We start from the raw sequence: 23,487 nt of genomic DNA, 5'->3' as shown, positions 1-23,487 counted from the left end.
TTGCCTTGGTGAAGTTTTTTAGTCTGATTTCACCCTTTGAGAGTTCTGGTGTTAGTGCCAGCTCGAAGATGATTGATTTGTGGTCAGTTTTAACTAATGAGGGTCCGACAGTTGCAGTAGTGCATCTGTTTGACATGTTAGTGAAGACCAGATCTAGAATGTTTGTTTGTTCCCCTTGTCAGGGTGTGGACAGTTTGTTCAAGGGCATTTGAATTAACAAAGTCAAGGAACATTTGCACTAGCGAGTTGGGGCTAGCATAGGTTTCCCAGTTAAGGGTGGGATAATTAAAATCCCCCATAACCAGTGTGTTCAGTAAAATTTAGTCTCCAGCCTGGTCAAGTAGGCTTCATGGGTGTCGTGACCCATGGAGGGGATCTATAACGAACTGTGATTTGAATGGGGGTCTTACCCACTGTAACCTGGACCAGAGTTGTCCAGTCTAACTAGATGGGAAGTGAATTTATCCCTAATATAGATTGAACCACCACCTCCTTTTGGTTTTCATATTTTCATTTTGTGGTCTAAAGGTGTGAAAGGCATTGTAGCCTTGCAAGGCCGAGGTACTTTTTGAGGCCTTGAACCAGGTTTCTTTGACTGCACAGACGTCTACATCTTCTAGTGATAGAAGTGCTTCCAGGAGTGCAGTTTTTGGTTTAAGCTACTAGCATTTAGCAGCATGACCCTTATTTTATTCTGATTGGTCAAGTTCATGTCAGTAATGTTGTTAGACCTTGCCTAAAAAAAGATACTATGGGGAAGACAAGAGCCTTTGCCAGCAGACGAAAGCCTAGAGGTGCCAGGTGCAGACCGTCTCTGGCAAAGCAGCAAGATTTGTCAACCATGGCTTCCCAGGCTGACAGGAACTGGATCCCCTTTGAATGACACCAGAAACTGATCATTTTTTTGTTTATACTGTGGCGTCATTCTAGGTGACAGTAGTATGCTGCTCAAGGCTATGGACATACCTGCCTGGTGCACAGTCAGAGAGCTCAACCATGTCTCTCTTCATATAGGCCAGTGAGGTACATCTCAGATCATTCACAGCAACATGAACTATGAGTCATGTCCACAAGTCAAGCTCCACTCGAGTAACCCGTACATGCAACCTCAACCTTATCCGTGACATCAGTAGGACTTGTTGGTGGGACAGATTCATGTGCCAGAGATTCCCCCTTCTGTGGAATAGACTCCTGCTCCACATCAAGCAAAGTACCTCATTAATGCTTTTTAAGCACAACCTGGATAACTGGATGGGGAACAGAAAATACACCTCTGGGATTCCACCTGTTCCCTGCTGGACAAGGGGCATTGGGTGTTGACTTGTCAGAACATGGGCAAAATTCTTGGCTAGGCTTATAAGGGCCTCGGGGCCAATAGCCTAGTAACTTCCTATGATCCTGTAATGGTACTTGTTGCTGAGATACCTGAATGCATGCGTGATCTGATGAATACTGGCACCGGACAGGCAGCTGAGTATGACTTTCTCCTTATCCAGCCTGGTGAGTGGACATCTGTGTTTCTCACTGTTGAGTCTCCAATGACAAGAAAATTTGTTTTTTGAGTGTTATGCCTTACTGGCTTGGTGGGTGAGACACTGGTATTGCTATGTGTCAGGGGTGCTGTGGGAACTGTTAGTAGCAATCTTGTGTTTTGGAGGTCTCTGGTGTTTTCATAAGTTTTTTGAGACAACCTCCGCGTATGTGGATTTAAGTGTTTGACACGTACCATGTGTATGAGCAGTGGTATGTGCATGAGTAGTGGTAATATGAGCATATGTAGTGGTGGGTGAGTTGACAACCTTCTCTGTGTTACTGTTTTGAGTGAGAGAGAGCATGAATTCTAGATTCTTAGTGTAAGTACATCTCTCACACTGTACAAGAAACCATAATCCTAGGAGATATAAACATTGATTGGAACTGCTATTGTAGCAACCTCCCTACAACCCACATTAACCTGTATGGGTTTTCTCAAACCATTACATCCCCCACCAGGATCAATAAAGCTAACAAGAAAGCAAGCATATTAGACTGGATTCTCATAAACCATCACCCTCACAATTATGATTCTGGAACCCTCCCTGATGATATAAGTGAGCACTCACTTACCTATATTATCAGGCATAAAACTCATACTCCAAATCCAACATCTGTCAGAAACATCAGATCCAAAAAGAACTTTAACCCTGAGCTATTCGAAAAGGAACTAAGAGCCTGCAATTGGTCTCCCTTAAAACACCTCCCTTTAGAAGAAGTCATCAAATACTTTAACTCTAACTTCCTTGCCATTCTTAACCACCATGCTCCAACCAGATTAATTAGAATTAAAACCAAGTCTGCTCCATGGCTTTCAAAAGTAACCAAACACAAAATGCATCTTATAAATAAATATTGGGTCAAATGGAGAATGACTAAAAACTGTGTTAACCAACCAACCTTTAGACAGTTAAGAAATGACACTAAGAAAGCTATACTCTCTGATAAAAGAAATTACTACATACGATTTCAACAAAATAATCAAAACAACCCACAAAAATTCTGGACTAGCATTAACTAATTATTCCACCCAGGTCAATCCACCACACCTAACCCTGAAAATACTGACCATAATAATCCCATCAATACAGCCAATACATTCAATACCTTCTTTTCTAATGCTGTCCAAACACTAGCTAGTCAGCTATCATCTAATAGCTTCACTTTACCTTCCTATAACTCAGCCTCACCCCCTCCTTTTCATTTTCAACCTGTCCCATCTACATATATTCTAACCCTTATACAAAAACTAAAACCATGCTCTCCCTCAGCAGACCAACTACCTGCTGAATTTCTACAGCTATCAGCCAAAGCTATAGCATATCCCATTTCCATTCTGATCAATAGGACTATTACCGAAGGTCACATACCTAGCTTATGGAAAGTCTCTGATATTATCCCCCTCCATAAAGGTGGACACTCCACTTGAGCTCTCCAACTACTGCCCCATTGCCCTTCTTTCTCCTTTGGCAAAGATCTTGGAGAAATGCATCCACAGGCAATTACTTTACCACTTAACCCAAAATAACTTACTTTCCAGCTGTCAACATGGTTTCAGACCCTCACACAGCACTACCACTGCCCTCCTTTCCTTTACAGATTGCATAAACAAAAACCGCAACTTTAATAACCTTTCCTCAGCACTGTTTATTGACCTGTTCAAAGCATTTGACATGGTTAATCATCAGATTCTCATCAACATACTCAAATCCCTGTCATTAGATGCACCTTCCATAAAATGGTTCCAGTCCTACCTAGATAAAAGACAACAGGCAGTAATTTGGCATAAGACACTATCTACCCTCCAACCGGTTACCCTAGGTGTCTCTCAAGGGTACATACTAGGACCTCTCCTCTTCTCCATATTTAGTAATGACCTTCATCTAGCCATCCCCCAAGCCACATGCATACAATATGCTGATGACTCCACACTTATATGCTCAGCCAAATCCACATCTGAACTTCACTCTCTTACCCAGAAGGTATTTAACACAGTTGAACAATGGTTCACACAGTGTTGTCTTCTTTTGAACCCCAAAAAAACTAAACTCCTCCTCTTCAATCCTATTCACAAGTCCTCTCCTTTTTATTACTCAGTTACATCCACCAATGGTACCATTGTATCATCAGACCCAACCACCAAACTACTGGGTATCACCATTGATAACAATCTGAACTTTGACATCCATATCAACAATACTATAAAAACTGTCAACAAAAAACTTGGCTCTCTCTATAGGATTAAACCCTTCCTTTCCCCCACAGTCAGAACAACCATAGCTCACACTCATCTAATCTGTACACTCCTCGATGCCTCACCCATTTTTACTAAGCTATCTAAAAATAACCTCAGCAAATTGGAAATGTCCTGCAATAACATTGCCAGATTTGCCACAGGAAACCCTTTCAGAACCCACCATTGCATAAATATAAAGCAACTAGGATGGCTGGAACTACAAAACCTGATTAAATTCCATCAACTAACCATTGCCCATAGAACTCTTTATAAACCTTCCAGTACTCCTATGCTATCTACCCTCATCACCCCATATACAAATCTAAAGTCCCTCACACAAACATCTTTTACACACCTCTAAACCTAACAACAAGGCTGGAGAATTCTCTCTTCTCCAATGCTGTTGGAAAAACCTGGAATCTTCTCCCCAGTGGCCTTTTCTCTGTTCCCTCTTCATCACTCTTCAAAAACAGACAAACTTTGCCTTAGAACACACTGGTTGTGCCCCTGTACTAAACCTGACTAGGCATCTCTACATCTGTTTAAACTTAGTTCTGCCTATCCCAGGCTACTCATGAACTGATATATTCCTTTTTGACTATAAATACAGACTCCCTCCAAAACTACACTGTGTCCAACCTCTGTAAATTTCTACTGAGGAATTTCTTTATTTTAATACAATTAACCTGTCTTCTCTTTGACTTTATTTCTTCTTTTTATGTATTATACCGGTATGTTGTATAGTATATGCATTCTTGCACTATAAGTATTTATTTTTTGTCCTTGTGGAATTTTCTGTTGTAACCTGGAATATGCATTGTATATAATGAATGTTGCTATTTAGTCATTTTTTATTTTTGCTAAGTTTTTCTTGTATCTGTCTTGGAGCTTATCTCCCCGGGCCTCTACTGAAAATGGACATACATCCAGTTAGACTAGTCCGGTCAACAAATGTAAAATAAAATAAATAAAATAAATTATTAGAAGACTCTGACAAGTCCAACCCTCTCTGCTATAGGCTCATCGCCCTTATTAATGTTGACATCAAAATCTTATCTACCATTTTTGCTAATAGAATTCAAAAAGTTGTAGCTACAGTTATTTCTTCTGAACATTTGGGATTTATGAAACAGAGGCAGCTGTGTGACAATACTCTTACATTAAACACATTAATGTTGTTTCTAAAAAGTGATGACCACCTGCATTATGCACTCACTCTAGATGCTACCAAAGCCTTTGATAACGTTGATCTAAACTTCCTTTACCTAACCATGAAATTCTTTAACTTTCCTGATCTTATTATCAACATTATAAAGATGCTTTATAACAATGCCTCTACTTCCCTGTATGTAAATAAAACTTTATCACCCCCTATTAAAATTACCAATTGCAGTAGGCAGGGCTGCCCACTCTCACCTTATCTTTTCAATTTATATCTGGAACCTTTCCTTCTCTGGGTTAAACCAAAGACTTAATCACCATATCCCAAAAGTCTTCAACATTGATATCAATTATTTTGCATTTGCAGATGACCTAAACATCTATTTTGAGCTTCCCAACACCGATCTTCATAAAATTCGAAATTCTATTAATCTTTTTGCTGAGGTTGCTAATTATAAATTAAACCCTGCAAAATAATCTATTTTTCCATTAAACCCTGCAAACCACTTAGAATATTACTTCCCCCTGTCTGACATTCCTCTCAAATATACACTTAAATACCTAGGAATAAATTTCACACACCCTCACCAAGAACGAATAAAAGCAAACCTATATAGAGTCTGGGATCAGATAAATAATGATCTAACTAGATGGAAAAACATCAGTCTTTCTTTGCTATCAAAATCTGCTATCATTAAAATGAATATTTTGCCTAGAATCCTTTTTCATCTTAACTCCATCTTCTTAAATGTTCCAAAAATTTTTTCAGAAAAATCGAAACCACAATCTCAAAGTTTTTATGGTTCCCTAAATCAACCAGAATATCATACAGGAATCTAATCACCCCAAAGAACAAAGGTGGTTTAAGTCTCCCGGACTTTAATTTATATTACCACATCACTAATGCTAGCCGTCTAATTCAAATAGCCTGTTATGATCCCTCTGCTGAATCTTGGTGCCCAACCTGGATCAAAATCTGGTGCAACTATATATATTCGTTAAAACTCAATCCATATGCTGACCCTTTTTTAGCACCTGATGGTGACTACAAGTTCAAGATCTTGCCTACACTAAAGAACAAAATTCGCATCTTTCAAACTCTGATGACCTTCTTAAAATTGCACAATACTGTTCCCTTTCTCCAACCTATTCACCTAAACCCTAACTTAAAAATCAATAATAAAATGATCGATCTAACAAACTTCCCTATTGTTAAGAAAGCCATAGTTTGGCACTTTTATAACTCTAAAAATGTTGCCGAGGTCAAAACTTTATTTGGTGCTCCTAACAAACATGATCCTATCTTAAGACAAATTAGCTCACTTATAAAACAAAAATTCTATAAATATAGAGTGAAGGAGCAAGACATTACTTTATCACAATCTATCATTAAATCACTTTCCCTACGGAACAAAATTATTTTGAACACCTATAAGCTTGTGTCAAGCATTAAGTATGATCATTCACTTCTATTTTCCAAATATTGGGATGGTATACAAGGAGAAATTTCTACAGAGTCTAAGTGCGAAGCAATCAATAGCCTGAATCTAACCCACTTCAAAAACCTAATTTGCACCCAGCTTATGATAAACAACAATTCCTACTATACCCCAGCAGTCTTACTGAAATTCGGATACAGTAAAAACCTAACCTGTCCGTTCTGTTCCCTCCCACATGTAGATATACTTCACATCTTTTGGAGCTGTAAGAATATTTACAAACTTTGGTGTTCTCTCAGAACTCAGTTGGAAAAAATGGGATACAAAAAAACCACATTCTCTTGGCAAACCATTATTTTAAATATAATTCCTAAATCTCTTAAGGGTATCCATCGCCATATATCTGTGTTACAGCCTGCGCCCTTCTCAAATATTTTATAGCCAAGAATTGGGTCAATCCCTCAAAAATAACTTGGGAAAACTTTACATTAATGGCAATCAAATATATATCAGCACATAAGTTATGCAATAATAACAAAAAGAAAAAAGAATATTTTCAGAATTACTGGTGTAGACTTTTTGACCTAATCCAAACTAAATAATCTTCCAAAATGTGGGTCACTAACAGTACATTCCAGGAAATCCTCCATCAGTATCATATCTGGCCCTATAACCATTAGACATTGTTACCATCACATGGTAACTTTTGATTTTACAAAATATTTCGTTATATTAATTTGTTATCCTGTGGCACCCATGGTGTAAATATGTTGTAAATATGGTATAAATAGAAGTGCATGGTGTAAATAGTTGTTTTTTATGGTTATACCCTCCTTACCGCTTTTCTTTCTTCTTAAGACAGTCATGTATTCTTCCTTCCAAGCCACTTTCCATTTGTATCTCTAGACTTTGACTGTAATAGGTTATTGGGGGTCTTTACTGCTTATGTTGGTCTCTAAGATGTAAGTTTCCCTGTAAGATAACTGCTGTTGTATAAATGTATAGTTTTTGTACTAACTGTTACATATATACCTATACTTTACTGCTTCCTGTAATGACTTACAGTTTTTCCTTTGTATATTTGAAAAGTTTGAAAAATTTAATAAAAATATATTTGAGAAAAAAAATAAATTATTAGAAGAGGGTTGTCTCTATACATGAGGCAGTTGCTACACTGCCTCAAGAGACCAAACTCAACAAGGTTGGCAGTAGAAACAAGGGTAGTCCAACTGTCTGTAATGCTAGGTTAAAGACTGTTGTCACTAGGGTTGGCTATTCAGAATTGATCACAGAGGAGCTCAGTGAATGGATATTTCTGCCTGGGTTATAGGAAAAATGTGTTGAATTTAACTGTCCAGCTTTGGAGCACAATTGTACACGAACAAGCAGAAACTTGTTCAAATGCAGGGCTTAAATACCAGAAGCTAAAAACTTGAAAAAACATCAAAAAGATTCAGAAGGACCAATGAGGATACTTATTCCAAGCCCTAGACTGGCGCCCCCCCTTTACTAGACAGGTCCCAATCAGCACAATTCTCTCACAAAAGTGCGGATAGGTCCCTTCCAATCCAAGATGGCCTGGAAAATATACTCAGAACAAACAGTTCCAGAAGCAGCGAGCCTGAATGTGAACTATGCTACAGCTACTAGCTTCCCTAGTTTCAGTGAGAAACACTAGAGCATGTTTAAAGCAGCAGAAAAATAGCAGTCAGACACTAAAACTGTTTAAAACTGGAGAAAACCAGACAGGAGGCTCTAAAGAATGTTTTAAACAGTTACAGATCAGCAGCCTTTTTAACATGTTGGTCATCTCGCACTGAAAAAATAACATGCAAGACAACCATACAGAAAGGTGAAAGACAAGTACATATGCTTCCCAAAGTGATCCTGCATCCCAGATTCTTTGTCATGAGCATGGATGCCCCCCACCCTTTGAACAGTTGCCCACCTGTGCCATGGAACTACTGCCAGAATAGTCATCATATGAAAACACTCACATTGGCATTTCCAAGGTAAACACAAGCTCAGGCAACCAGAGAAAGTCGATTTGAATAATAAATCACATTTTTCCAACTGCCAGCATATGCATTTACCTCAGAAATACCAATGGAAAGGTTTCTTGATGTGAAGTTTGATTTTCATCAGTTGGTGTGGATCCTGAATTTTTATTACCTTAAGTCTAGAGAGGAACATAATACCGTTTAAGTGTGCAGAGACGTTGGCTCAGTCCATCCTACTTTTGTTTTGAGCAGTTTGCTGTGCTTCAAGGTAAGACCTAAGGAAAAGCCCAGCGGCAAACTACCCTTCAAGCATAAACATAAACATGAAAATGTATTGAATTAATGATAGTGCACTGAACCATAAAGCATGGTGTTTTGTGTATCAAACAAACAGTTCTAGCTAATGGCAGTGTCTACATGGAGTACGTTTGTTAATACTTTGCTATGAAGTGCATAATAAGCTGTCAACTTCTTTTCTTGGGAATCAGGGGCAAAGACAAAAAATAATAGGGGCAAAGACCTAAAATCAGGGATCATTTTTAAACATTACTCTAGTTCACTTAAAATTAACAAAACAACAGGTTTTGCATTAGCATGCATTTTCTAAATAATAACTGAAATTCCAGTGTTTGGCATTACTGACTATCTCCTCAGTGATTTGTCAGAAAAATCAGAAAGTGTAAGCAGAGAAGGCAAGAATATAAGGCAAAGTCAGAGATGTTCTGCAAACTCTGGTACAGTTGCTTATTTTAACATGGGTGATTTGAGTGTCACCAGTGGCCCATATAGCCCGTTCAGGAGTAAGGTGCCACAGCTGATGCTGTGGGACGTTAAAAAAAAAGTAAAGAAGCATTGTGTTTATTTACAGGTAGCCACAGTTCATTGTCCTATCGGGGAGATTCGTGCACTTATCAGTCATGGCTCTCTCTCCCTTGCCATCTCACAAGTAAAAGGATAGCATCAGCAGAGCAGAGAGCCTGGACATTTTAAAGGAGAATCATGTTGGCAAAACAACAGCAGTGGTAGGAACATGATTTTTTTTATTTTTTTTCCCACATTTTCTTGGCTGGCAATCAAATGGAAATTGTGGAGGTTGGCAAACAAATGAGCATAGTTTTGTAAGATGGACTTAAATGCATCATGTGGCCATTATTTTATTTTGTTATAGTTAAATATCTGAAATGTGGACAAATTATTCCCGGCAGACAACCGGATATAGGGCTGGGAAGTGCTGGTAAGCAGGCATATGTTTGTGCAAAATGGAGTTTGAACACAGTATAGATATTTTATGTGTTTTTTTTATTTTATTTTATTAGTCAGACATTGGAAATCCACTGGTAACATCCAATGCAATGAGGTGTTTTTGCTTCCTTTGTTTTCCACTGTGTAACGCAGTCCTACATAGATCCTGCATAACGTGGTACATATTCCCACTGCAGTACTGTACTATCCAAAAGTCTTGTCACACATCGTTATGCAACATCTTGTTTGTTTCCTTTTGTAGATAATGAAAGAGGAGGAGTAATAGAAGTAAAAGATTTTGAACGGAAAGCAAAAGAAGGTAAGGAGCTTAATGCAGTTAGGCATATAAACTGTTCCCTATATAAAATTTTTGTTTTCCAGGTTTTGACATCCGTAAATATGTTAGTGAAAGGGTAAAGAAAGTTTTGACTTGAGTAACTATATCTGTGATAGGGTAAAGAGCGTAAATGGTCTTGTATTATCCCATCTGTCCACTTCATCTGATGGGATTTTACCACAAGGCTTCCCTAATCCCATAATACACCTGTCCCCTCTGCATCTCCAGATTCCATTTGGCGCTTCTGTGACTAGGGCAAATCTCCATATGGTGAAAGTTGATAATTTTGCCTTTTTCATTTTTTTCAGGTATGTCCTACAATTCTCCTTTTTTCTTCATTTTCTTCCTTCTGTAGTGTTCAAGTTAGTAAAAAAGGTATTCTTACTCCTTCTTGCTCTTAAAAGTAGGAGTATAGGCCTTGTCACTTCACCATCTGGATAGCTAACAACTGTTTGTGCTGTTTTTCATTGCCTCTGCTATTATTGTTGTACTGTTATTGTGTTATTAATGTTTTTGCTGATATTGTGTTTCTGTACCTAGCTGTTAAGCATACATGGGTAAGAGCTTCATGAAATGTTTCCAGTGTGAGCATAAAATCCTGCCACAGGATACCCACAAGTTATGTGGGGCATATCTGGGACCAGATCACCTCTTGGCCTCCTGTGACATTTGTAAGGGCTTTGGCCCTCTTTCTCTTCAAGAGTGAAAGAACAAGTTAATTCTCTTAGGTCTCCTTCATGCTCCTCTACAGAACTCGGACAGGGAGAAAGAAGGGGATAAAGATGCAGAAAGAACTTAAACGAAAGAAGGACAATTAAAACCATAAAGAAGAAAGTGCAAGGGAAACTGGGGGATGTTCTACCTGAGACTTCTCCTTTTGCCAAAATCCTCCAATCTGACCCTTCTCAAGAGACATTGGCTCTGACAACTTCTGTACCTTCTCTACCGAGGATGATGTTGATCGTGTGGTGCAGAGACTTTTGAGGACACCTGCACTAGCCAGACATTTGTCGGAACTAACCCAGAAGGTCTCGGAGCCGACTAGACCTGCCCCTTTATCATTGATTCCTCCTCCAACCCGAGTTGGGACTTTGGAGCCAGAATGTATGGACCTGATATTGGTAGAGCCATCAGAGTAGAGACCTGCTGCAGGATCTTCAGCTCCAACTACCTTGGTGCCATCTGAGAAGTCTAGGAGCTCACATTCTCTGATTGGGTCCGGGGAGGACAGTCGGACCAAGTTTTTATTGGTTACGAACTTGCCTCTTGGGGCCTCGGCACCTGTGAGTTCTGCTCCTGCCTCTGAGCCAACTGCCATAGTGCCAGGAGGACCTTCTGATTCCTCGGAACCAGGGATCTCCTCAGACCATGGGCAGGGGGCTTTCAAGGCTATGAGGAGAGCACTGTCCCCACGGGCAGCCTCACTCTCAGTTCCAGCCATTCCTTCCCCAAAGGCACCAGTGTCAGTTTCGGCACAACCGATTCAACAGAGACATAGAGACCCAAAGCCTCAGGATGCCCCAGTGGGCGAATCCCTCTCTTCCAAAACATCTCCAGAATGCCCTTCTGAAAAGGTCCCGCGGAGGAGATTATGTAACAGGAAGCATTTGGACTCCCCAGATGAGTCAGTCACATCTGATATGGACCTCAATGACTCGGAAGGGTCCCCACTGTCGCCCTCTTAGGATGTCTTCTTTGCAGACATCCTAGAGGTCCTTAAGCAGAGAGGAGGCTGGAAACCCATTAACCCTTCTGACGAGGAATGGGTCTACCTGAAGGCTTTTGGGTCTTGCCTTTCTGCCACTTGGGTGTCTCCGCCTTTCAATGAACTCATGGAATTAGTTTGTCAAAAGGCATGGGAGTCTCCAGACACAGTGGAGCCTGTCCCTAGGAGGCCCAATAAATTTATTACGTCACCAGAAGATAAGACATTCCTTACAAAAGGTGTCCTGGTAGATACTGTGGTGGTGGCGGTGGAGGCCACCAAAAAGGAGTTATCAGAAATGTCCACGTCTGTCCATCTCCCTAACAAAGAGTCGCATACAATGGACAGATACAGAAAGTGCATGTTTTCTTCAATGACCTTTACACTCGGGTCCCTGAATTATCTTACCCATTTCACTAGATTACGGAGAGATTATCTGAAGGAGCTTGGTGATACTCTCCAGGGTTTAGTAGCTGCGGGGGTAGCAGATAAGGTGTCCGTCCAGCTCTCCATCCTTAATTCAGTAGTGAACTCATCCATGGGCTCATTTCTTATACAGCAGATGGAGGGAGTAGGTCAGCAGGTTCAGGAATTTCCCTTAGGAGACATTCCTGGATGCGCTTGTGTAACTTTGCGGCACTCTTCAACTCATCCTTTAACACCCCCCTTCAATGGCTCATCCTTGTCTAGGCCTGAAGTCAAAGAAACACTAACCAGATGTGAACAGGAAGGAAAAACTCTCTCTGCCATCGGAGTTCATTTTTCTACACCTTCTAGACTATATCCTAAAGGTCAAAAGGGAGGAAAAATGTGGTTTTGGAAATCCCAGAGAATTTTTTCAAGACACACGTGGTGAGCCTTCCCCCAGAGGCAGAGGGGAAGCAATAATGGAAGACACCAGCCACGTGTTAGAGGGAGTCTGCAGAACCAGGGCAACAGAGAGTCCTTTGATAAGCCTTTTCAGTGCTCCTGAAGGGAGGCCCGTCTGTCCCTCTCTGGAGGCAGTCGGGGGTCAATTATCTTTGTACCCAGAGGCCTGGCTAAAAATAACAAAAGACAAATGGGTACAAAGTATCATATCCAGAGGTTACTCTATACCCTTTTCCATGCCAGCCCCATGAATGAAAAGGATTCCGGATGTTCCACCCAGTCACAAGAAAAAAGCAAACCTAGAAATTCAGAAGTTGTTAGAAAAAAGTCATCCAACCAGTCTCTGCAAACCAGATAGGATCTGGGACTTACTCAAGGTTCTTTTAGTTCCAAAAAAAACAGGGGACTGGAGACCCATACTGGATCTCAGCAGACTGAACAAATCTGTAAAAAAGACAAAGTTCTGGATGGTTACACTGCAGTCAGTACTTCCCTTTCTGGGAAAAGACAATTGGATGTACTCCATAGACCTCCAGGATGCGTACTACCACATAAAAATGGACAGGCCATCCAGGAGTCATCTGCGCTTTCGGCTGGGAGCCAGTCAGTACCAATTCTGAGCTCTGCCCTTTGGTCTCACTACAGCCCCCAGATTATTCACCAAATGCATGGCAGTAGTTACTGCTCACCTGAGACGTTTAGGATTCCGAGTGTTTCCATACCTAGATGATTGGCTTCTAACCGCCACCACCAAGCATCTACTAATGGAAGCAAAGGACACCACCTTGAAACTCTGTGCTTGTTTAGGGATTACAATAAACTACGAAAAATCTGCCTTATTGCCATCTCAACATATCATTTGTATAGATGCAGATTTAGATACCACAACAATGATGATAAAGCTTCCACCAGAGATAGTACAGGCCCTTCAAGTACAGGTTCTAAACTTTCTCTTCCAAAGAAAGATTCAAGGGAGGACAATTGTAAAAGTACTAGGCATCATGGCAGCAGCAGTAAATGTAATCCCCTTATGGCTGCACATGAAAATTCTTCAGTGGCTTCTATTTACCCAGTGGTCTATGCAGAAATTTCCAGTGTCGCACCAGATAATGCTAACAGAATCTTGCAGGAGAGACCTTCATTGGTGGCTCCAGTCTGAGCAAGTGAATTTAGGTTGACCCTTTGTTCTCATATCTCTGCTAGCCACAGTGACCGAGGATGCTTCCCAGATATGGTGGGGAGGGGGCATTATCAGGGAAGAACAGCCCAAGGCACTTGGCAGAATCACTAGGCCCACTTGCACATCAGTGTCCTAGAGATGAGAGCGGTGCTTCTGGCATTGCAGGCATTCCAAGACACTCTTCCAATAAGAACGATTGCAATCCAAACAGACACTATGTCAGTTATATGTATATAAACAAACAAGGAAGAACCAGATCTTACTCCCTTTGTCGAGAGGCCCTGAGAGTATGGCAGTAGGCAACTTCCTCCCAAGCTTTCTGGTAACAACGCACATCCCGGGGAAATCCAACGTGATAGCAGACAAACTCAGCAGAGCAATTCTGGTGCCCCACGAGTGGTCCCTGAAGCAAGAAATATTTTTTCCAGATATAGGGCCAGCCTCGCTGCGATCTTTTTGCCACGTCCATAAACACAAAACTACTTTGCCCTGATCCCCCCCTTTGGGGGAATCCCCAAGGGATGCACTTGTGCACGATTGGCCCCCAGGTCTTCTCTATGCTTTACCTTCTTTTTCATTGATACCCAAAGTTCTTCAGAAAGCCAGCACATTGGGAAGGACTTTAATACTGATAGCCCCTTACTGGCCTCATCAAATTTGGTTCCCCTTCTTGCATCTCATCTACAGGAGGAGTCTTGGATTTTGGACCCAGTGCCGGATCTTCTGACCCATTCATCAGGAGCTACCCATCCATCTCATCAGACCCTCAAGTTGACAGCTTGGCTGCTCCAATTCCAGACATAACCAGGCTACAAAACCTTTTACCTGCGGTACAACATGTCCTGATTTCTTCTCACAAGACATCTAGGAGAAGATTGTATCTTAGTAAATGGAAAAGATTTTCAGACTGGGCCTTAGAGAATCATTTTGACCCTTATTCAGTGCCTGTATCTTCCATTCTGGAAATTCTTAATGAAGGTTTTAATGAGGGAGCAGCTGCAGCTACTATTCGAGTTCAGTTAGCAGCAATCTCAAACTTTCATTTTGGGGACAAAGGACAAAATATTACATCCCACAGACTTTCTAAAGCTTTCCTGAGAGGCACTAACCTGTTGAGGCCACCCATTAAACCACCCCTTCCACCATGGAACCTACATTTCATATCTCATATAATTCTTCCCCCTTTGAACTTGCATCATCATGTGACTTAAAGTTCTTAACTTGGAAGACTATTTTCCTAGTGGCTATCACTTCAGCTAGGAGGGTTTTGGAGTTACAAGCATTATCTATCAAACCCCTGTATATGCTGTTCCACAACGACAGTCTCTCACTCCGCACAAACCCTTCTTTTTACCAAATGTATGTTCAGAATCCAACTTAAATCAATCCATAGAACTACAATTTTTTTCCCCAAGTATGGCAGTAAGGCAGAAAATAAGTTACAACAACTTGATGTTCATAGACAATTACGTTTCTATTTACACAGAGCGAAAGAATTCAGAAAGACTGACCAACTCTTTGTATCATTTTCAGACTGCAAAAAAGGTGCTTCAGTAGTGAAAACTACTCTATCCAGATGGTTGTCAGACTGCATCTCATTCACTTATCAGTCAGTAAACAAACAGCTGCCAGACAAAATAAGAGCTCATTCTGCTAGAGCTGTTTTAACCTCTGATGCAATTCGTGCAAAATTACCTGTAGGTACCATTTATGTGGCAGCAACATGGGCAAGGCCTCGTACCTTTATCTCTCATTACAAAATGGATTTGGCCTCCAGGGACACTGCCTCTTTTGGGTCCACTGTCCTGAAGCATGTTCTCCCGTGAACCACCCAGGAAAAATGGTGCTAGAGACGCTGCCCCATCAGTACAGAATGAAGGCGAGATAGGACAACTTAACATAAAGAAGTTATGTATTCACCATAACATTCCATCTCACCTTCATTCTTATGCCCCACCCTCCTACCCCCCAGCCAATAGTTTTTGGAGGATCGAGAGGTTCCTGTTTGTGCATCTCATGGTCTTTGACTCTCTTCTTGGCTTATAAAATAATGACTAATTCTTATGTATGTATATTAGTACACCAGCAAACAAAATCTGGGGAAGACACTAGAGCATCATAAGAGAGGGAGTAAGCCACAAGCTAGTTGGAGACCACAAGCTTTAGTAAACGGCCAAGTCAGAACCGAGGATCAGTTTCGAACCCATCAGAACAGAATAAAGGCGAGATGCGCAACTCACATGGAACATTATAGTGAGTACTTAACTTCTTTTTTTAATAGGATCCCATTTGGACAAAAGATCATGCACTGTCAAATTTCCAGAAAAAAGATTTCTTCTTCTGGCTGTTCCTGCTCCACTAGCTTCAGTCATTTTAAATATTTGGTCTCATAGTGGCTGCCATTTCACTGGTACCTTGTATGAGGATGCTGCAGTGACTCTGTATGCAGTGGTCTCAATTAGTAGACTCTTTGAACACTCCCATCTGACTCATCTCAGTTTGCAGATGACATTTAATAGGGTGGATGGAATCCCCCATGTTTTCAGTGGGGAGACCCTTTACTGTTCCTTTGCCCAAGGTCATTGTGACAACAGATCTCTCCTGTCTGGGATGGTGGGGAGCGTTTCTAGAGGAAAATGGTCTAGGGCATGTGGACCAAGGAAGAGGCCAAGCTTCATGTAAGTGTCCTAGAGGTGAGAGAGTTCCTTCTAACGTGTAGATCTTCCTGAATTGTATTTTCATGGTATGCGATTTCCATTCATTCAGATAATTTTTCAGTAGTCTGGTACAAAAGCAAACCGGGGGAACTAGATCTTACCCCATATATAGAGAAGTCTTGAGGGTAAGGCAGTGGGCAGTGTCTTCACAGTGCTAGTAACAAAGCATATTCTGGGATGATCTTTAGAAAAGGGTTGGAGCAAGTTACATAAAATGGAAATTCTGGGAACAATACATGCAAAATAATGTTTCAGAGGAAGAATGAGGTTTAAGAGAAGGCAGGAATTGAATAAGCTATGTAATGCTTGACTTGACGGCGACTATAAATTGTAACTGGTGTACAATATCTGCATTTGAAAATAAGTCAAATATGGTTTGTTTTCATTTATATAAATGTATGATTGCCTATATCACAAATGATAAAGATGTTTCTTGTTTAAAAAAAAATAAAAAGCACACCCTGAGATGAATGAATTACCTATCAGACAGGATCAGCCGATCGATACTGATAACTTACAAATGATACCTCAATACAGCAGTAGCAAGTGTGATATTTTGCTGTTGGAAGCAGCCTTTCTGTGATCTGTTTACAACCCTGACCAACCATACACAACTTTTTCACTGACTTCCCTCCACAGGACCAGTCAACAAAGGATGAACAGGTGTGTCAGTGGCCACCCCAACTTGTCTTTGCCTTTTCCTCTCTTCTGATGGCATTTCTTCAAAGAACTTCTCTGTACAAGGCTTGAGTAATCCTCCTAGCCCCCTTAGTCAAGACATTTGGTTCCCCTTGCCATGACCTAGCCTCGGGAAACATCTCTCACTTCTAAATGTGCAGTTTGTATCTCCTTTCCCACCCATCCAGCAAGCCTCAACAGTTCATTCATTCTCTTAAATTAACCACATTTTCTCCACTTTCATTGATGGCCAGAGATGCAGCTTATATTTCAAGGGTGGTCCACATTCTTTTGAGTTGCAAAAAAAGACCGTACACACACTGTACAAAAGTTAATGGGAAAATAGTTCTATATGGGCTTGTCATCAAGGATCAGATCCTTTCTCCATCCCAATCCCTTTAGCATTAATTTCTGTCTTGCCTTTTTGACTCCAGCTATAAGTACTGTACAAATGAAGTTTAGCTGACTGCCATTTCCAGTTTTCGTGAAAGATTCTGTTCATGATCATTAGCAGCACAAAGGCTCTGTAAAGCCTTTTACTACTCCCTCTTATCGAGGACCCAACCCCTCTGGGGGGATCTCATTCTATTCTTAGAGGTGTTGACCCATTCCCCTTTTCAACTGGCTTTTTCTGCTGACTTTTTTCTTGTAAACCACTTTGTTTCTGGTAACTATCACCTCTGACAGAAGGGCTTCAGAGTTGCACTCCCTTTCCTCCAGGCCATCTTAGTTAGTTTTTCACAAAGTAAGTGTCACTTAGAACCATCCAGTTCTTTATGCCAAGATTGCCTCAGATTCTTTCCAGGCAGGCCTAGTACACCTAGCCTGAAGCCTGTCCCCTCTCATCTCCAGTTTCCTAGTGGCTAATATGTCCCATGTCCCAATGTTGTTCAGCAAACATGGTCTGAGGACAGAGTGGCGATGGGTCCCCAATGGAAGTAGAGAAGGAGAGCACTTGGAGTGGAGTCTGTTTGCTTGATCAGATCCACCTAGTGTTGAAATCCCATCAGTGAAAGTGGACAGACTTGGGGTAATGAAGATCCATCATTATGTTGAGAACATAACTTCTGTTTTAACGTGGTCAAGGAAAATGTAATGTGTCTATTTATTGTGTGGTAGAAGTTAAAAGTCTGCAGAGATTGGCTTCAAAAGTCAAGCAGATTTGTCCGGTAATGATGAGAGATTGCATCCTTGAATACGTTGTCACTGAGACATGAAATACAGCCTGTTGAATTTTGTATGTCTTTATGTATTCTGGATGTGTTAAAAGAGAAAATCAATAAGAGGCTGCTTTGTCCCACCGCAGCTAACATGATACATAACTAAGGTATGTCAGGAGGGTAGATTAGGACTGGAAAGGACATTCGCCTGCTGAAAACAAACTGTAGCATGACAGAAGATCACTTTTTAAAGCTGTGCTGAAGTTAATTTTGTAGCAGAGCGAGGAAGTGTTTCCTTACAGAAAGGATAACTAAAGCCTCCAGTGAGTTACTGTATTCAGCCACTGAAGCTGGATTAACAAAGTTTATGTAATGCTGTGACTTTCAGTTAAGATGTGGCAACTCACAGCTGTGGGACTTTTCATAAAAATGTGGCAATGTTTTGGAATGGCGTAGTAAGTGTGATGTGTATGTTACTGTGTTAGAGGATATAATATAATTTTTTTTTTTTTATCAAATGAAAACAGACAACTGAGAAATTGTGGGGTAGGAATATAATATGAAATGTAGGAAAACTGTTGTGCTGGAACAGCTGATGTTAAGTTGTTTATCTCGCCTTCGTTTCTTGCTCGGCTCCGACTCTGCCATCTTCTATAGCTCGAGAGCTGTTTACTGGCTCAAGGCTGCCCCTTATCCCATGATACCTAGCGCTAGCTACCCATATCTCGTTTGCCACTTCAGCTGCAAGGTTCGTTGTTACTGGCTCAGGCTCGTATAAGTTTTATTGCACTATTTATTTCTGTCAGATTAGGGTTTTTCTGATAGTTTATTGTTTTAAATATATTCACTAACTTGTTTGTTGTTGTTTAGTGTATTTGTAGTTTTCCCTTAGAACTCGTTTAAATTAGAGAGTTCTCCCCCTCCCCCCTTCCCCTCTATCCCTTGTAGCATTTTAGTTTAAACCTTTTCTTCTTTCTATTTCTTAGGTAGCCGTTTAAGTTACAGGCTTCCTAGTTTTTTGTTTAAAAAAAAAAAATATATATATATATATATATATTTACCTGTAGTATACTGTGTGTTTTGTTTTTTTGTGGTAGTGTCTGTTTAGTTTTTTGCTATTCGGCCTTTGGCCAAAAACAATTCAGTGTAGGTGTAGTATCTTAGTTGGATATGTCTAAAGAAGCCAAGGTGTCTGGATTCAAGAAGTGTGACTCATGCTGTTAGAAAATGTCTCTGACAGATGGGCACATTTCTTGCGTCTGTTGCTTAGGCGCAGTGCACCTGCAGGGCTCTTGTTCTGTATGCCATGCATTCAGCCCAAGGGTTCTGCAGGAGTGCAAAAATAAGCTTATTTTGAGGGGTCTCCTTAAGCCCCAGGATTCACCAGCCAAGACTCAGCCAGTGAAATCTCCTAAACTGACCAAATCGTAGGCTCCCAGCTCGGAGCCGTCATTGGCCCAAGCCTTACCTACTACTTCGGTTCCGGCTGGAACCAAGGAGGCTGCCTCCCCGTCTGCTCTACCAGTACCTTCGGAGCCGTCACAGACACACAAGAAGCCGAGGTCCCCGTCTCTAGAGTCTATACATTCTGCTCCTCAGTCTCCCCTGTTGCAGAGTGACCGCAGTCACAGATCCTCCCACTCTTCTCGATCCTCTAGGCTCTCGGATCACGATGTGGAGAGAGTGGTCAGTAGGTTGTTGAAGTCGCAGGCACTGGCCAAAATGTTGTCCAGCCCTCCTCAACAGGTGTCTGCTCCGTCCGCTTCCATCGATGTTCCTCCTCCGACTCCATTGAGCTCGGAGCCAGAGTTTGTTGGGGTTCGAATGGAACCGTCGGCACCAATAACGATTTCCCCTTCGGTTCCATCGTCAGCTCCGATCCCTTCGATGGTGCCGTCTGTCGAGGGATCTGGGTGCCGAGACTCCCTCGATGGCTCCGAGGGGGCGAGTGGCCTCAGACCCTTGTCCGACCCCATTCTCCCTCTCAGAGCGTCGGTGCAGGTGAGCTCGGCTCTTACATCGGCCTCGGAGCCGTCTCCCTCGGTGCGGAGGAGGATTCCGGTTTCCTCAGAACCGGAGTCTTCTCTCCATCGTGGCAGGGGACGCCTTCGATGTCATGAAGAGTGTACTGGCCTCTGAGTCAGCTCCACTTTCGACCCCACTGGCTCGTCCCTGTAGTGCCTGCGTCAACCTCTGCCCCTCCTCCAGACCCCAAGTGTGGGGAACCGGCGCTCCAGAGCACCCCATTGGGTGTTTCCTCTTCTTCCAAGGCCTCCTCTGATCATTCAGAAGAGCCCCCTCAGAAGAGGAAGTGCAAGAGGAAGCACATTGACTCCCGAGTCTGTCACTTCGGATACGGATTTGGATGAATCGGAAGGATCCCCGAGATCCCCCTCTGAAGATATTTCCTTTTTGGGCATCCTAGAAATGCTTAAGCAGAGGGAGAACTGGACTGCCCTAGCCCCTACCAAGGACAAATCTGTATTCCTGGATGTGTTCGGTTCCCGACCTTCCACCTCCTGGGTGTCTCCGCCTTTCGATCAGTAATGTCAGTGGTGGCTGGAAGGGCTTGGTCAGCCCCGGATCCACTGGAACCAACCCCTAGGAGACCCGGCAAGTTTATCACTGCACCCCCTTATGAACACTTTCTTACTAAGGGTGTTCCCGTAGATGCCATGGTGGTAGCAGCAGCCACTAAAAAGGAGTTAGCAGAAACTTCTTCCTCTGTCCATCCTCCTAACAAGGAAAGGAGTCTAGGACCATGGATAGATACGGGAAGCGAATGTTTGCTTCAGCGACCTTTTCCATGAGGTCGCTGAATTACTTATGCCATTTTACCAGGCTTCAGAGGGATCTCCTGAAAGAGCTTGGAGATTCCCTCCAGGATCCATCAGCTGAAGGGGCTCAAGCTAAAGTGGCTTCGCAGCTGGTGACCCTTAATTCGGTAGTTAACTCCTCCATGAGGCTCATTTCCTATGCAGCCAATGGTGTGAGTAGAGTCGCAGGTACAGGCGTGGCCCTCAGGAGACACGCATGGATGCGGCTGTGTAATTTTGCGGAACCTTTTAGAGCGTCGTTCACCAACACTCCTTTTGACGGTTCATTTCTTTTTGGACTACGGGTGAAAGACAGTCTGACTAGGTGTGAACAAGAAGGCAAGACTCTCTCTGCCGTGGGAGTCCGTTTTTCCACTCCTTCTAGACCATATCCCAAGGGTCTGAAGAGTGGTAAAATGTGGTTTCGGAAATCCCAGGGAGCCTCGCCTGACACAATTAGTGATTTTTCCTCCAGGGGCAGAGGAGGAAACAACAACAACAGAAGCCGCCCTCGGGGCAGAGGGGGTCCGCAGAACCAGGGCAGCAGAGAATCCTTCTCTGACAAGCCCTTCCAGCATCCCTGAAGGGTTGCCCGGCTGCCTGCCTCTGGAGGCAATCGGGGGAAGATTTTCACTGTACCCAAAAGCCTGGAAAAACATAACGCGAGACAAATGGGTACACTCAATCATATCCGGAGGCTACATGATTCCCTTCTTTCAACCCCCCTTACTGTCAGGCAAATCCCTTCCAGATGTTCCACCCAATTTGAGGGCCCAAACAGTTATAGAAGTTTCAAGACTGCTAGAATAAGAGTCATCCAGGAAGTCCCAGCAGACCAACTCAGATCCGGAACTTACTCAAGGTTCTTTTTGGTACCAAAAAAGACAGGGGACTGGAGACCAGTATTGGATCTCAGCAGACTAAACAAGTCTGTTCAAAGAAGAAGGTTTCGGTTGGTCACGCTACAGTCCATTCTACCCTTTTTGGGTCAGGACAATTGGATGTGCTCAGTAGATCTTCAGGATGCGTACTATCACATCAAAATGGACAGGCGCTCCAGGAGATTCCTTTGCTTCCAGCTGGGAGCCAGTCATTACCAGTTCAGAGCTCTGCCCTTTGGTCTCACCAAAGCCCGAAGGGTGTTCACCAAATGCATGGCAGTAGTCACGGCTCACCTGAGGCGTCAAGGATTCCAGGTGTTTCCATATCTAGATGAATGGCTCTTTACTGCTACTACCAGGCATCAACTCCTTCAAGCCAGGGACTATACAATCACAATTTGTGCCCAGCTAGGCATTACTATAAATTTTGAAAAATCTGCCTTATTGCCCTGTCAATCTATTACATATATAGGAGCAGATTTAGATACAAGAAGTATGTCCGCAAGGCTACCGCCAGACAGGGTGGCCACAATTTGGCAGCAAGTTCACATCCTCATGCAATGCAAAAGGGTACAAGTCAGGTTGGTCCTTCAAACTCTGGGTTCTATGGCAGCGGCAATTCTTCTGATACCTCTGGCCCATTTTCACATGAGAATCCTTCAGTGGCTTCTCTTCACACAGTGGTCCTTTCAGCAGCTCCCCATGTCTCACATGATCATAATTACAGAAACATGCAAAAGGCACCTTTCCCACTAGTGTCTCAGGGCAGACCATTCATCCAGCCTCCCCCGGTTGCCACAGTGACCATGGATGCCTCACTGATAGGGTGGGGGGGGCATTATCAGGGCAGGACAGTCTAAGGCAGTTGGCAGCCTCACGAGTACCATCTGCACATAAATGTCTTGGAGATGAGAGCTGTGCTCCTAGCATTGCAAGCACTTCAGTACTCCCTCTTTTCCGGGGCCATTGCAATACAAACGGACAACATGTCAGTAGTGTGGTACAGCAACAAGCAGGGCGGAACCAGGTCCTACCCCCTGTGTCAAGAAGCACTCAGACATAGCAGTGGGCGATTTCCTCCCAACGATTTCTGATTGCGACACACATCCCTGGGAATTCCAACGTCATAGCAGACAGGCTCAGCAGAGCTATTCTCATGCCTCACGAGTGGTCTCTGAATCAGGTAGTTGCGGATATGATCTTCCACAAATGGGGACAGCCTTGCTGCAATCTGTTTGCCACCCCCTTCAACAGCAAATGCAGCAACTACTTCTCCCTTTTACTGCTTCCCGATCACCCTCCTAGAGACGCTCTAGTCCACGATTGGCCTCAGGGACTTCTTTATGCATTCCCACTGTTCCCTCTTATACCCAAACTCATACAGAAAGCTATATCGTTGGGTTGCAAAATGATCCTCATTGCCCCTTACTGGCTTCGACAGATATGGTTTCCTTTCCTGCACCGTTACCTCCTCGAGCAGCCCTGGACTCTGGATCCTATTCCAGACCTGCTGATTCATCAATCAGGAGAGC

General features: G+C 42.6%; 1 protein-coding gene across 1 annotated transcript in view; it reads left to right on the top strand.

Annotated features, from left to right (window-relative positions):
• Window positions 1-23,487, top strand: part of LOC122803951 (ectonucleoside triphosphate diphosphohydrolase 5-like) — a 759,259-nt gene that overhangs the window by 576,266 nt on the left and 159,506 nt on the right. Inside the window, exon 10 of the mRNA XM_044073628.1 lies at window positions 9,874-9,930. Coding sequence (XP_043929563.1) covers window positions 9,874-9,930 — 57 coding nt within the window. The remainder of the gene's footprint in view (window positions 1-9,873; window positions 9,931-23,487) is intronic.

Source organism: Protopterus annectens, chromosome 6.part0 (assembly GCF_019279795.1).
Source record: "Protopterus annectens isolate FY-2018-M chromosome 6.part0, PAN1.0, whole genome shotgun sequence".
In the NCBI taxonomy this organism is placed as follows: domain Eukaryota; kingdom Metazoa; phylum Chordata; order Ceratodontiformes; family Protopteridae; genus Protopterus; species Protopterus annectens.
Note: the sequence above shows the minus strand (reverse complement) of the source record. Positions and strands in the feature narration are given on the sequence as shown.